This window comes from Oryza brachyantha, chromosome 9 (assembly GCF_000231095.2).
Source record: "Oryza brachyantha chromosome 9, ObraRS2, whole genome shotgun sequence".
NCBI lineage: Eukaryota > Viridiplantae > Streptophyta > Magnoliopsida > Poales > Poaceae > Oryza > Oryza brachyantha.
This window is the reverse complement of record NC_023171.2, coordinates 1165630-1181075: the sequence shown is the minus strand read 5'-3', so window position 1 is coordinate 1181075 and position 15446 is coordinate 1165630. Positions and strand designations below refer to the sequence as shown.

At 36.5% G+C, this 15446-nt stretch overlaps 1 protein-coding gene across 1 annotated transcript; it reads left to right on the top strand.

The window, feature by feature from the left end:
* The first annotated feature begins 7639 nt into the window (after positions 1-7639).
* LOC102719896 (PI-PLC X domain-containing protein At5g67130) lies at positions 7640-14436 on the top strand. Its single transcript, XM_006660968.3, has 8 exons — positions 7640-7889; positions 7994-8116; positions 8196-8333; positions 8476-8574; positions 9493-9796; positions 12696-12916; positions 13010-13096; positions 13259-14436. The coding sequence occupies exons 1-8, from the start codon at positions 7818-7820 to the stop codon at positions 13460-13462; spliced, it is 1248 nt and encodes a 415-aa protein (XP_006661031.1). The 5' UTR covers positions 7640-7817; the 3' UTR covers positions 13463-14436.
* Positions 14437-15446: the final 1010 nt, after the last annotated feature.

Below are 15446 nucleotides of genomic sequence, written 5' to 3'. Positions count from 1 at the left end.
ACGTCGTCGCAACGCAACCTTGAATGGTCCAACGATTTGGGCTTATAACAAGGCCCGGCCCACCAACCTGATTGCTTTCAATTGTTTTTTTGTGTTTCTTTTTGTGAGAAGATAATATATGCTAATAGTGCCCATATAAGATTCAGCTGTTTTTATTGTTCTTTTTTTCCTTTCGCGCCGTAGTTAACTAGTGTTGTTTAGAACAATCATAATATAGTCTAGTTATGATTTCTATATCTTCTATGTCACAAACTCTTAAATACAAACATTACTAGCTTACATTTAAATTTGATATTACTCATCTTTCATCATGTCTTGAGGCCGCGTTTGGCAGACCCTGTAGATTAACTTATCCTTCTCGTTTTCCACACACACTTCCTGAATCGCTAAACAGTTATTTTTTGCAAAAATTTCTATGGGAAAGTTGTTTTAAAAATCATATTAATATATTTTATATTTTTTAAATAATTAATAATTAATTAATCATATGCTAATATATTACTATGTTTTCCACGTTGGATAACTAACCCACCCCACCCCTTCTACCGAACACGGACTAAGTGGTGTGTAGAAACCGTGTCTCATTCAAAATATGGTTTCTATTTCTTTCTTCATTAACTTATTTGCCATATAATCTTTTATCATATGTGATAATTTATTTAATTCTATAGACATTATCCCAGTCATTGTATTATAAATGTCTTTAAAGATCCCATCATAACTTTACCTAAATTATTTGTTGAATACCCTCAAAAGCACATCTTTACTACAAAACACTTGAGAATCATCTACCCTACAGTGGACCAAGTGAGTTTACTCATTTACACATGTACTCATGGACAGATACAACGGCCTGAATCAATCTACACTGGATTGGACGGCGCAGATCAGCTATGCATCGCTCACTCCCATCCCGCGTGTGCTCTCCCCTCCGCCCGCCTCCTCTACGCCAGTCTCTAGCTCCCTCACCCATCCGCATCCCAAACCCTAGCCGCCGCCCTCCCTCTCTGCCGCCCTCCCACCGGCGTCGTACCCGTCCCACCGGCGCCGCCCTACCATCCTGCCGCCTTCGTTCCCGTTCCTCGGGTCGGCGACTCAGCCTCGCAGCGCCGACCTGCCACACGCGGCCCTGCCTGCTTCCCTCCTTCCACCGCCTCCTCCTGTCTCACCGCCGCCGCCTCCGTGCGGGGCAAGCCTCCCTCCTCCACCTTCTTAATGCTTACGTAGTATATTGTTATCTTCACTGCATTGTGTGCTCTCCTTTTGCATGTCTGTCAGTCATCTATTGCTTTTAATGTATGTAGTTCACCTTCATCCATCTAAATGACGCTAGCTTGTGCATCAACAAACCAACAATTGCCATCTTGATGTACGGTCTTAACATGTTGTTGTTTTTTCAGCACTGCAGTCTATCACCTTTACCGGCATATGAACCTGCATTTGATTGGGAAAATGAGAGATCTTTGATATTCGGCCAACGGGTCCAGACAATGTCCCTGCAATAAACAGCAGGTTTTCAACCTCATCTCAAGCATCACATATATCTTTGTTCATTTTACCTCATTGCTCTGAGCAGCTTTTTCTTGTTATTCCCATGTTATTAACTATTCTATACTGGTTACAGTGGATTGAATATAACTGACAAGGTGTTATCTTTGTCATTCCAAGCTGGATTAGTTTGTGAGCAGCACAAATAAACACTGAAGTTTGTTGTCTCTTAACAGCTAGACTCTATATTGACCTGCCTTCTGACCACATATCATTTGCAGAGCCATTTAGTGGTACAATCTGCTTTTACAACAGAGACAGAAGAGAAAAATTGTCAGAAGATTTCGATTTTCATATACTCCCAACATAAATGCAAGATGTAAGGAGCAACCGAAAACTTCTTCCTGAGCTTCTGTTGTATCCCTCTAATTTCTTGCAATTAGTATTTACAAACAAAACAGCTGTAACTTGTTAATTGCTCTAGAATTCTCCTAATCTTATTTGCATTCTTACTAAGCATTTTTCTTTTATTCTGTATTCAATTAGGCTCAGATTTCTCTTAGATCGTCGAGTTGTTTTTTCATTGGATGCCCCTTCACCATCAGCGTGCCTTCTCATTCAGCTAGAGAAGGTTGCCACTGAGGAATGGGGAGTAACACCCTCTGTTTATTCCCGAAAAGAACCTGTAAGAAATGAATTCTTCATATGTAAAAGTGTAGTATTGATCACTAGGTGTATCATATGCACTTATAAACCTTGTGCTAACTTTCATGATAGGTTCACTTGACTGAGAAAGAGAAGCAAAAACTATAAGTTTGGTGTAAGACCAAATATGAGGCCTTGTTTAGTTCCCAATTTTTTTTCCAAAAACATCACATCAAATTTTTGGACAACTAAATAAAGCATTAAACATGGATAAACCAAAAAATTAATTGCACAGTTATGGAAAAAATCTTGAGACGAATCTTTTGAGCCTAATTAGTACATGATTAGCCATAAGTGCTACAGTAACCAACATGTGCTAATGACGGATTAATTAGGCTCAAAAAATTCGTCTTGTGGTTTCCAGGCTAGCCGTAAAATTCGTTTTTTTATTCGTATCCGGAAACCTCTTCTGACATCCGGTCAAACATTTGACGTGACACTTCTCCCAAAAAAAATTTCAAACTAAACGGCGCCTGAATATTAGTGTATTTTGATTTCAGAGATGTGAAGTCCAACAAAAGCAGTGGGGTTGTGCAGCTCCAATCCCAGTAATGTTTCCTGATTGAGATATATAATGTTAGAAATCATTAATGTTTTGTGGCAGTGTTACGGTTATTATTTTCCATATTTCTGTAGGCACAACATGCAGAGAAATGGTTCTACTGAATTCGGTTAGAAATTTTGGTCATAAGAATTTGGAAATACTATGTTGGAACCTATCCGACAGTTGTGCAGATCCAGCATTATGTCCTCTCACTAAAGTGTTCAGCGACTATATCCTGCTCTCGCGATCATGCATTTTTCAGTTATTGGCTCAACCACAAGGTATTGCATTTTTCTTCTTCAGGCTCTTTTATGAACATTGTGTCCTCCATCGGTTCACCCTGCCTCTACAAGACCCCTATTCTTGCTTTGACTCATCTCACTTCGTGCATTGATCATATTTCAGTTCTAGATGTTGATAAAACTGATCTGGGAGATATAGTGTACTTTAACATCAATCTTGGATTATCAGAACACAAGTGATCACACTTCTCATTCCAAGGCAGAGTAGACTGCTTCTAATAATTGACTGTGTTTCTGTAATAATCAGGTGAGATGAAATAAGAACAAAGCAAGAAAAGAATGAAGGTGTGTTCCCCGTGAGACCAGGGTCCACATGAGTCTACTTTTTCTTCAATTCAATGTACAACGCCCTTTCTTGCTGAGATATTCATAGAAATTAAATTTTACACAGTCCCTCATGAGTATTATTTAGATAAACATACGATTCTTCATTATTTATTTTAACATTATGTAGCTAGAACTATTTCTTATGGATAGTACGGTCACTTTCAAATTCTATAGAAAGAACTATTTGTAATCTAATTTCTTATTATTTCATATGCACGGCCAAAAATTTGTTTGCTCCACCTTTAGTGTTCTGTTTGATCCTATTGCTATGTTTTTTTGCGCCAGATTATAGTGGTGCAGATGATATGTTTATAGTGGTGCAGATGATATGAAGCTAATGTGTTGGTACTGGGTCTACTGGCATTCTTTTGTACTAACATGTATAATGCGGTTTTTTTCTTTAGTTATAGGAATTATTGTGAGAGCCACCGACAAATAACTCTCGTACTTTGAGCACAGGTATGTTTGATATATGACTTGAATCAAATTAAAGTGTAATTACATATATTTTAAAAAAAAAGTAATTTAACTAGCATAAAATTAAATAGTGTATAAATATAAATATTATGATACCGTAGCGTTAGCACGGGCATATTAAGCTAGTTGGTTAGTTATGGAGACAAAAGCCAAAATGGTATTTTGGTGTATCACCGGATGAATAAGCAATAACAACCCTTTCGAATCAAAAAACTTGGGCAGGAATTTTTTTTACATCCAAATCTTGTATGAATTTTTCCTAAATATTATTTTCAAATAAATTATCATAGTTTTCCAAATGGTATGAAATTTATAAGTAATCACACAATGCAAGTACACTTTGGAGGAAAATTACTAAAAGTTTTGAACTCTTGAAAAATTCTCTATCTCTCTCATCCGATTCTGATGTGGTCTATTCAAACAACCACTTTTCTAGGTTAATTTTATGTTAAAATCATGTATATTTGTGTTTCAAATAACCTCTAAAAGTTAAGCAAGAGGGGCAACAAAGAACGAGAGTTTTGTAGGAACAAATAGCTAGAGTTAAGTTAGAAATGTGGCTTTGATATATATCTTAAAAAGTAATTTCTAGAATCTCAATGGGAAGTTAAGAAGAAACACAGAAATGCCACTTATTAATTAATAGGAAAAGGTAAAATTGGTGGGTGAGTAGGTAAGGGGCATTAAATAGATAAAATTTATTTAGGCTCCCTTTAATTCAAAGGAAATATATAGGAATTTTAGAGGATTTTATTTCTATAGAAATTTTTCCTACAAAGTCTTTTGAATCAAAGGAATGAACCCTATGACATCCTATAAAATTCCTACGGAATGCCTCTTCCCATACAAGTTTTGAATGAAATTTAACAAGAACCTCATGGAAAAAATCCTTTGAGTCTTTATCTCTTCTCAAATTTCTGTGTTTTTTCTATGGTCCAATCAAACGGTCATTCCTACATTTTTCTATGTTTTTAATCCTCTATTTTACTTATATTCACGTGAGAATCCTATGTTTTTCTATTCCTCCGTTTTTTTCATTTATGTGATTCAAAGGGCCCTTAGTTGTTCACTAAGGACTAGATAAGAAGGTATGAACTAGTTTGGTCCGGGATTTGTTCACTAAAGCTACTTGAGTTGATTTCTTTCAGACGGAGGGACACACACATTTATGCGATATTTGTTTGGCAGCGTATAGAGATGGCAACGGGGACCCGCGACCCGAGATCCGATGGGTATTTACTCTATTAAGATACGGGTATGAACTAAATATATTACCCGTGGATAAGTAATCGGGCAAATACCTTCACCCGAAAGGTACACGGGTATGGAGACGTTCTTATGATCCCCATACTCGTTTACCCATGGGTAATAAATACCCGTAAGTTTAAATGCACGTCATGGCCCAATATCAAATTAGCCTAGCCTAATTAACCAAAACCCTAGGTATCTAAACCATCCATACATTTTCCACTATACTGTATGAATGTGTGACATCTTTAGTATGTAGTGTCTATTGTAATATACTATATGAAAACTATGTAATTTAGATTATTTTAAATTGTTGCAGGTATATGGGTAACCCGACGGGTAAGGTTTACCCAAGCGGGTATGGGTATGGGTATTAAGAAATTTTTCTATCCGTGACGGGTATGGGTATTTTGATGGTACGAAATTTTGCTGGTGAGTATGGGTCTGGGGTACCAATACCCGATGGGTATTTACCAGTTGTCATCCCTAGCAGCAGCGTATATGCTAATGTTATTTTTATGAAACTACTAATTTTATTTCAATATATAATTATTTTATATTTAAATATTGTATCCAAGCATAAACATTTTTATTATTATTCACCGTACTTCTTATCACACCGATCATTTATCATTCAATTTTATTCTCATTTATCTCTACCTGTCCTCCTACCCTTATACATTCCTCTGTAAGGTGACATGGTCTTTTCTTTTTAAGCTTAATTTCTGCTGAGCAAGAAATGCAATTTTGGGACGGAGTAGCATACTAAGTTGGTACTGTCTCTGTTTCTTAAATAATGTTGGTTAGAGTAAAAAAATAATCAATGGCATTTATTATGTATAGAAGGGAGAGAGTATTTGATGTAAGTTTTAAACTTCTATCATGTCACACTTAACTAAGATTTGGCTTAGCAAACATGCCTTAGTTCTCTCCAAAATATAAGCATTTAGGTGTTACTTAGCATATAGTAAGTATATTTTCTTGTTATTTTAGTGGTTAATTTTTAAGTTTCAAATTAATTAGATTCATTTCCTAACCATCACTATAGAATTATCACAATAATTAAAGTTATAAAAGTCAGTATAGAAATGTTTATACTGTTCTGTAAAATTCAAAATGTTTATATCTTAATACAGAGGCATAAAATATACTCCCTTTGTTTTATATTATCAGACTTTTTAGATTTAGTTATATTCATCTATGTATTAAAATATATGTGTTGGTACAGGCCCCCTTTCCCGGCCTATTGGACCAACATGCCTCGATGGCATATTCGACTAGTATGCCTCAGCAGCCATGATTTGACTGAGCATGATTAAAAGAGTGTCCTGGTAAAGCGGGTAAAGTTTGGATCAAATTGTGTAAATGATAGCGACGTCTTCAGGTCCTACTAGCAAGATTCCTCATAGGAGAATCCGAGTACGACCGAGGAGAAACTTGTCGGACAAGACAGGAAGGAGGCTTGCCAAGCAAGATAAGGAAGAAGCTTGCCTATCATGACTCATGCAATATTCACGCTAGATGTTTGGGGATTAGAGCTTAAGTGCACTCAAGTGCTTAGAACAGCTACCAGGTGGTCCCATGACACTAAAGACATTACGATTGTACTCTTAATCCCTATGAGTAACTATCCACAGGTATCCTGGTAATTGTAAAGGGAATTCCAAGAATATAAAAGTTTCGTACCCCCACATTGTAAGGATCCAATGTTAATGAAATGAACATTATTGAGGCAATTTTAGTATCTTTTGCATTCGAATTCTTTTGATGCGTGCAACTAGTATTTGCCATCGTTGCATATATACTTGTGTCAGTGATATAAAGTCACAACAATATGTTTTATATATGTATCTAGATTTGTTATTCGCATCACATGAAATAGGTAGATTTAAAGTCTCATATACATTTTGGAAAGGGTTAATCAGATCATGCCATTATAAATTTGCTTGTTTTAAAAAATATAATTACTATTCGACTAATTGTAAAAATATCATTACAATTTCAGAACTATTCAAAATATGTCACTACATATCTTTTCAATGCACTTTTTAAATTTTTAGACTATATTACCCTTCATAGACAATGTTGTAAGTGTAAAGGGTAATTGGTAAAAAAAATTTCTAAATGCACCACTTTGATGCACAGTGGTATATTTCAAATAGTTTTAAAATTATAATGATATCCTTTTAATTAGTTAAATAGTAAGGATATATTTCGATATGTGTCGAATTAGGCCATCTTTGTTTCAGCTAGGAATTATTGTAATCTGGAATATTAAGTCAGATTACTGTAAGCTGGATTATTATAAGCTAAAGTAAAAACGAATGGTAAATATGAATAATTATTTTAAAGTATAGTAGGGTAGTAGGTCTAAAGCTATCCAATAATCTGAAAAAAATATATTCGGATGAGCTTATCAGATTATAGTAATCTGGACTCTAGACTATAATAATTTGTCTGTTTGTTTCAGCTTACTTCTAATAAGCCAGATTATAATAATCCTAAGCTGAATCGAGCAGCGCCTTAAGCTTTTAGGAATTGGAGGAAGCTAGTACCTCCCTCTGGACTGACGTCGGCATCAGCAGCAATTCAGCACTCCGGCGCCGGCGGCCGAGAGCCCCGCGGGAGACGGAGGCGGAGCCGCTGAGAGCCCAGGCGGAGGCGGAGAGCCCCGGGGAGAGAGAAAGAGAGAGATATAGAGAGTGGTTGGTTGGTGAGCACCACCAATGGCAGCGGCCCTCTCCTTGGTCTTCTCGCTCCACATCGCGCTGCTGCTTCTCATTCCCTGCTCCTGCCAGGTACCCTCGCGATTTCACTCAGTTCTTGGCTCAATCTGTTGCTTCTCAGTTCGATCTGCGCCTTGCTTCAGTCGTGATCCCAATTTCGCCTGATTCTGTCACAGGTTGGGGATTCGTGCTCGTCGGCGCGCGACTGCGGCGCCGGCCTGTACTGCGGCAATTGCGCCGCCACCGGCAAGGCGCGGCCGTCCTGCATCAGAGCCCTGGCAATCCAGCCGACCTCCATTGTACTCCCCTGCTAATTTTCTCATCGCTTCTTTGTATCCTGCTGCTGTAGCATCTCACCTCTTCTGCATGCTTGCTTAGGTGAAGGGGCTGCCATTCAACCGCTACTCATGGCTGGTGACACACAATTCCTTCTCCATCGTCGGCGAGCCGTCGCACACCGGAGTCGAGAGGGTGACGTTCTACAACCAGGAGGACACTGTCACTAACCAATTGAGGGTAACTTCTGGGCTCTCTCTCTCTCTCTCTCTCTTTCTCAACAGATTCTTCAGTTACTCCTATAGTATGTTGATTGTATTATATATATAGGATGTGTACTGTTTGAGTTGGACCTAAGGATGCTGGGTGTTTGCATTTGCAGAATGGGGTGAGGGGACTGATGCTGGATATGTATGACTTCAACGATGACATCTGGCTCTGCCACTCCTTGCAAGGGCAATGCTACAACTTCACTGCTTTTGTAAGTTTTATTCTTTGCGCATACTAGATGTTTGCCATACCATATCTGTTCAGGACATCCCAAATTCATATACAGTTTGGGTCTTGCTTCAGTAGTTCGGTACACATATTTTCAAGATCTTTGCAAATCCTATAGCAAAACTGGTCAGTGTACAGGCAAATCCGGAGAAACAATAGTTTGTTGGACTAACAGTGATTTTTTTGAATGCGTGGCTCAAACTTAAGCTAGCCCTGTGAACTGCATAATTGAAAACTGATATATGCTTGTTCTACATTTGAGGTTCATCTTCTACAATATCTTCTTGTCAGATCACTCTGATACCTAAACACTGTCTTTAGTGTTCAATGTCAGTATTCTGTCAGATAGAGACATTGCTCATTAATTAGCTCCTACAAGGCTAGGCTGCCTGATCATCATTGGTACTTTAAAACCCTACCCAAGTGTGGGTAAATCTGTAACTGGAAGCTTTGCGTCTAAAGATAGAAGGGCCCGTGACATGTGAAATCTAAAGGCAGCTGATCACTGGAATGCAGGAATAACAACTAAAAATGTTGGAAAAGAATTAACTGGTCTCAGCACAAAACTACCCTTTATTATCAGTAACCAATGTTGCATTAGGATCCATAGTTTGTTAAAATAGATTTGTACTAAAGAAAGGCCCATGCAATTTAGCTATGATAGTATGGTAGTAGCTTGTAACCCTATGTTAGGAATTAGGATTATAAAGTCCCACATATGAGAACTAGTTGCTTTCTTACTCTTATTGTTGTCCTGTTTGGAAACATCATTTTAGATCAGATTTCCATAGTCAGTTTTATTGAATAAATTTAGGAAATACAATTAAGTTTTCTTTTTGGAAATCTGTTCATCTTTGTCTTCTCTAACAGTTAACTAATGATTTCAAACTAATTATGACAGCAACCAGCAATTGACACATTGAAAGAGGTGGAGGCATTTCTATCTGAGAATCCGACAGAGATTATAACAATATTCATTGAAGATTATGTCCATTCACCGATGGGATTGAGCAAGTTGTTTATTGCTGCTGACTTGATGAAGTATTGGTACCCTATCTCAGAAATGCCAACTAATGGCAATGACTGGCCAAGTGTCACAGATATGGTTGCAAAGAACCACAGGTTGCTAGTGTTTACTTCTGATGCTTCAAAGGAGGCTAGCGAAGGAATAGCATATCAATGGAGTTATTTGCTGGAGAATGAGTGTAAGTATGCCTTTCTCTGCTTCAATAAAGTGTTGTCCATGTTTTGCCATATTAGTAGCAATATTTATGTGATACAGATCTAAAGCACCTTAAATATAATTATCTTCCTGATTAGTGGTATAGCAGTCACTTTTAACTCAATATTTTTAGAAACACTGGTTGCTAAAAAATGATAAATTTGTCAGGACATGCATTTGCTTTTGCTTTTTCAGTATTCAGTTATTGAGCTATCTGAATTTTTCATTAGGACTAGTTTGAGTTGTCAGTGTGCACATCCAAAATCTATATACACTGGTATTACTCGTATGATTGAATATGAAATCAGGTATTATGGTTTATGAAACATACTGTACTGACAGCAGAAAACAGACGATATGTAGAACATCTGTCGTTAACACCTGTAGTGTGTTTGTTAAACTGTTTCTTTTTGAATGTTTTGCTTCTTCACCAGGTAGTCATGTAAAGCACAGCATATGCCTCCTGCTGAATAACACATCTATAAATTCAGCATGTCACCAATTCTTTTTGCCAGTAGTGGTTGCAAGTTAAAAGTAGTGTTTCCAAATTGTCTGAAATGCTTGCATATTTGAATTTCCACAATGAACTGACTTCAAATATCAATATTTAATGGAAAAGAGAAATGGAAAACTAAACGGCCCACCCTTCCAGAGTTTGCTGTGTTACTACTAGGGTACATGGCCTTTTCTACTATAGCTATGGCTGTGGTTGTTATTAACCATAGCATTGAAATTTGAGTACATGTCACAAAACCCTCAGTTCGGAGGCATTTGTAACACAAAATCTAGGTTCTACAATTTGTTTTAAGGAACCAAATGTTTGAATCAAAATGTTTTAGAAAACCCACATTTTTTTTCTTGAATACATACGGGAGCTGCATATAATTTCACTAAAGAAGAAAGAAATCTGCACAAAATCAACACACCCCAAAACATTGTTGTAGATGTTGGCACATTTTCCTATAAACTTGATCAAAATTAGAGAAGTTTGACTTAACACAAAACTAAACATCTTATATTTTGGAATTAAGAGAGTAGTACTTCATGATGACACAGATGGCAGCAAAAACCCTTTTGCTAGCGGCAGTAAGTGGTTACATGGTCTCACAACTATACATCCCTGACAGAAGATGCTAACCTATAAGGTAGCAAACTTTTAATATTTTTTGAACATTTTTTATTTTTGGTTTTAAAACTAAACCGTCCCAAAAATTATTTCCAATTCTGAACCTTTTGGCCATGTCACCCCATTTGGCGTGGCCAAATAACACTGCCACATCGTGAACAGTTGGTATGGCAGTGTTCTTCTGCCATGCTAGTCTAGCTAGCTTGGTCAAATAACGTTGCCGCACCACGATCTCTGACATGGTAGCATTATGGTTCAGATTTGGAAATAAGTTTTATGAGGTCTACTTTTACAAATAAAAAATAAAAAGGTTCAAAAAAATAAAAATAAAATTGAAGGTGGCTCGTTTCTCATTCTACTTGAAAATACCATGTATTGCTATGTTTACTAGTATCATTTTCACAGATCTTTTAGCAAAATGGATGATTTAGTTCTGTATTTGAGTTTCTGAAGCATCTTGCCGTAGGTTCCTTGAAGCAAATTGTAGAAACTTAAGGTTTGTGCTAAAGTGCCCTAGGATTTTGTGCATGTACTTTAAATTATGAAATTCCAGTTTCTATGGCCAATTCAAGTAATTCTTAGGACAATAACTTTTTCTTTGGTGAAGAACTCTATGGAACCTGTATTGGCATGTTAATTGGTAATCAGAATCAGAATTATTTTATTTGTTCTTAAAATACAGCCACATCAAACTACTAGGGATGTTTTGTGCACAAACTGTAATGTAAAGTGGGGAATTCCATAAAACTAAGTAGAAGACAATAAAGAGATGGTAGATCCCACAAGAAACAGTCATTTAAACCTTTTTGCACCATATTGTAATTTAGAATTCGACTTTATTTTCCTAATGCTACATAAGGTTGACAGTGAGATTGACTAGGGCTTCAGTCATGGGGCCCGGTTCTGCCACCACCACTAATGGACTAATTTGCATGCAACAGCTACATGTATTTAGTTTGTGTTATTCGTATATAGCTAGCAGGTTTACTGGGCTTTGTTTCCTTGACTACTTATAAATGTATACGCTAGGCCGTTTGGCTCTTGGATGCATACTAGGTCATTTTTGTGGTCAGAATAAAAGCTGGCGATTTGCACAGCAGTAGTCAGAGTACTGTAGCAATCCCATTAATTTAGTGGTTCAGGTAGTTTGTTTCCAGAGTAGATACTTTTAGCTATTTTCCATTTTTGAAGATTTTCAGTTTGGGCTCTAACACCTATACATAGTGAGGTTATTATTATAGAAACATCAAACAAGGTTAAGACAACACAACAGTATAATGCAACTCTCTCTTCTATGAGTCTACCGCATGCACCCTAGAACTTTCTTCCTCTGGACATGCTGTTTTGACTTCTTCTAATAGTATTGAGCTACTGTGTATACATACATATATGGCAGAGTTTAGTTTACATTTTACAAACTTATGAGTATATTATCTACAGCGACTTCTTCTTGTGTTCTAACTCTACAACGACAGTTTTGAATACCACTACATCAAGGTAGAGCCTGTGCATGTTCAAAAGTTATTTCATTGTCAGTATTTAGAGTTCAAAACGTAGTTCTGGACTAAAGCAGTATAGCAGTGTGGTGATTGCTGCACATGTGCTGTCTGAACCAGGTGCTACTGTATTCATGACTGTTACATGTTAAATTTCCTGTGCCTAGAATTGATTTGTATTTGCAGATGTCACCGAGAACAATGATAAGAGAGCTTATCTTACATCTGAGGTCACATTTGTTTTCTCATTATCATGGCAGCTGGAGATCCAGGGATCACTGGTTCTTGTCCAAATAGAAAAGAATCACAACCACTAAACTCAAGATCTGCATCTTTGTTCCTGCAAAATTACTTCCCCACAATTCCTGTAGAGAATGAAGCATGTAAAGAAAATTCAGTTGGACTGCCCCAGATGGTCCAAACTTGCTATGCTGCAGCTGGAAATAGAATCCCTAACTTCATTGCTGTGAATTACTACATGGTATTACTTCACTGCTAATACAAAAAATGTATATCTGTTATTTCCAATTTAACATTGTATCCAATGGAAAGTTTCTTACTATGGCATGTGCAGCGAAGCAATGGTGGGGGTGTTTTTGATGTTCAAGACAGGATCAATGGCCTAACGCTATGTGGCTGCAACACCATTGCTGCTTGCCAGGTAACTGTAAAGCCAAAAGTGCTATCTAAAACAAAAACAGTAAATGTGTAATCTTAGAACAGACTATTCTTACTTTGGAGCATAAAAATTCTACCACCCCGTCCATTTTTTTGATTAAGTATTGGTGTTGCACATGCAATTCACATGAAGAACTATTTACAGGCTGGGACACCAGCGGGCTCATGCAAGGACACAGGAGCTCCAAACCGGACTTCCTCTTCAGTAAATGGGAATGGAAACGTCTATTCAGGAACTATAGAATTCAAGTCACCTGCTTCAGCAGCCAGCATTTTGAATGCTAACATCTGTAGTAATTTTGTTGGTGCGCTACTGCTAGGTCTTGTGTTGATTATTAAGCCGTTTTGATTCGTCAAGATTTACTCTTTTTTTCTCATTGTTGATGAGTTTGTCACGTTTCTTTTTTTTTAGGTTTTTACTATCTCCTAAATATCAGCATTTCCTGGCAGCTTGCTGCTGTGATTGGATTACGGTTAGTAAGCTTGTTGAACTTCTAGTCTAGATTTAGAGGGTTACGGTCTGTTTGGGGTGGTGACCTGAGAAAATTCTGGTGCCTGATGAAAACAGTTTGGTCACTGTGGATAGTAGTACCATGCAGTGCTAGCACCTTAGGCGAGAAAATTGCATATCTATCATTATAATCGGAGGGATTCCCTGGAATGTCATTATGTAAATGGACTTCGTCCAAATGCCATCCAAATGGTTGTGCAGTTTGCTATTTTACCATTTTAACTATTAACTCTATTTTAGTTTTTTTTTCCTAATTTGCCCCTCCTAACTCATTTTCTCTATATGTGTCACATATACACTATTTGGTCCTAATTTTTCGGTATCGTACAAGAGGCACATAAATTTGATACTCTCCATTTTTCTCATCGTACAGGACGGTATAATTTTTTTTATTTGTCAAAAATGAGTAAATAAAAAATACAGTGATAATGGAGAAAAAATACACGTGCGACAAATAAAAAAATAAAATATGTTGTCCTGTGCAATGAGAAAAAGTGGAGAGCGTCAACTTTGTGTGCCTCTGGTACGATACAGAAAAATTAAGAACAAATAGCGTATGTGTGAGATAAATGGAGAAAATGAGTTGGGAGGAACAAAAAATCACCAAAATAGAGTTAACAGCTAAAATGATAAAATAGTAAACCGCACAACTATTTAGATGGTAGATATGCAATTTACATAACGGCATTCCAGCGAATTCCTCCATTTACAATGGTAGATATGCAATTTTCTCACCTTACGTTGTACCCCTCGACTCATACATTAATATGATACAAAGAAATGGAATGGATTATGTTCCCATGGGCGGGTTGGCACCAATGTTTTTGTAGTAGGTAGAGGAACCGTGTTAAATTGTCTTCGCAAAACGGTTAAATGCAGTACTAAGAGATTTTTTATTTTTAAATTTTTTTAAGAAATAATTTTATTAATAAACCTTGATTAAATGCAGGACTAAGAGATTTTTTATTTTTAAATCTTTTTAAGAAATAATTTTATTAATAAACCTTGAAGGAAATATTTTCATAGAAATCTTTTAGCCACATATCAACACTAGCACGATAAGACAACCCTGCCACATAAAAAGTAATTAGCGTGCAACGTTGTCTCGTTACGCTAGTGTTGGTAGTGTGATAAGTCTGTCACGTTAAACAGCTAGATGTGGCAACTTCTTTTGCCACGCTAGAAGAGGTATGGTAAAAAAGGTTTCGATAATAAAAATATTTTTCTTAGAGATTTAGTAATAAAATTATCTATTTAAAATGTTTTAAAAAATAAAAAATGAATTAAGAATTGTCTCCGTGCAAGACTATGCTGGTGGTGTCTATAATCTTCGCATCGTCTAGACGCTATTACCTGCTATCTCAGAAGGAGTTTATTTTTTTTAGCTTCCCTTGTTTGTGTCATAAAGACTTTATTTTCAGTAATTGTTAAGAATAATCCCTTACACACCTCTAAAATTTTAGCTAACCCTTCCATGTCCCTAAATTTTGCTTACTTCCTTGTGTACACCCAAAATTTAATTTTGATCATTTTCATTCTCCTCTCGTCAATTGACCATTAGTTGATTGTCTAGTTTCTATTAAAAATGACCATTTTACCCTTGATAAACATATAAATTTATGAATTACATTATTGAAAATATAAAGTTTATTGCATAAGATTATTAATAGCTATAAGTTTGTTGTGCGACATATTATTTATGAGAAAATTTATTTTTAGATAATGAAATAAAAATATGTATTTGTTTTATTTTAAAAAGTCATAAAAATAAGAAGCGTTCATACAAAGAAAAAATTATCGATGCTCAGATATATTTCTTAAG

What these genes read in the sequence shown, in the direction of transcription:
- LOC102719896 (XM_006660968.3), top strand. Translation starts at nt 7,818, where the DNA reads ATGGCAGCGGCCCTCTCCTTGGTCTTCTCGCTCCACATCGCGCTGCTG. An exon ending in CAATCCAGCCGACCTCCATT is followed by an intron (nt 8,117 to 8,195) that starts GTACTCCCCTGC and finishes ATGCTTGCTTAG; the next exon opens with GTGAAGGGGCTGCCATTCAA. An exon ending in CTGTCACTAACCAATTGAGG is followed by an intron (nt 8,334 to 8,475) that starts GTAACTTCTGGG and finishes TTGCATTTGCAG; the next exon opens with AATGGGGTGAGGGGACTGAT.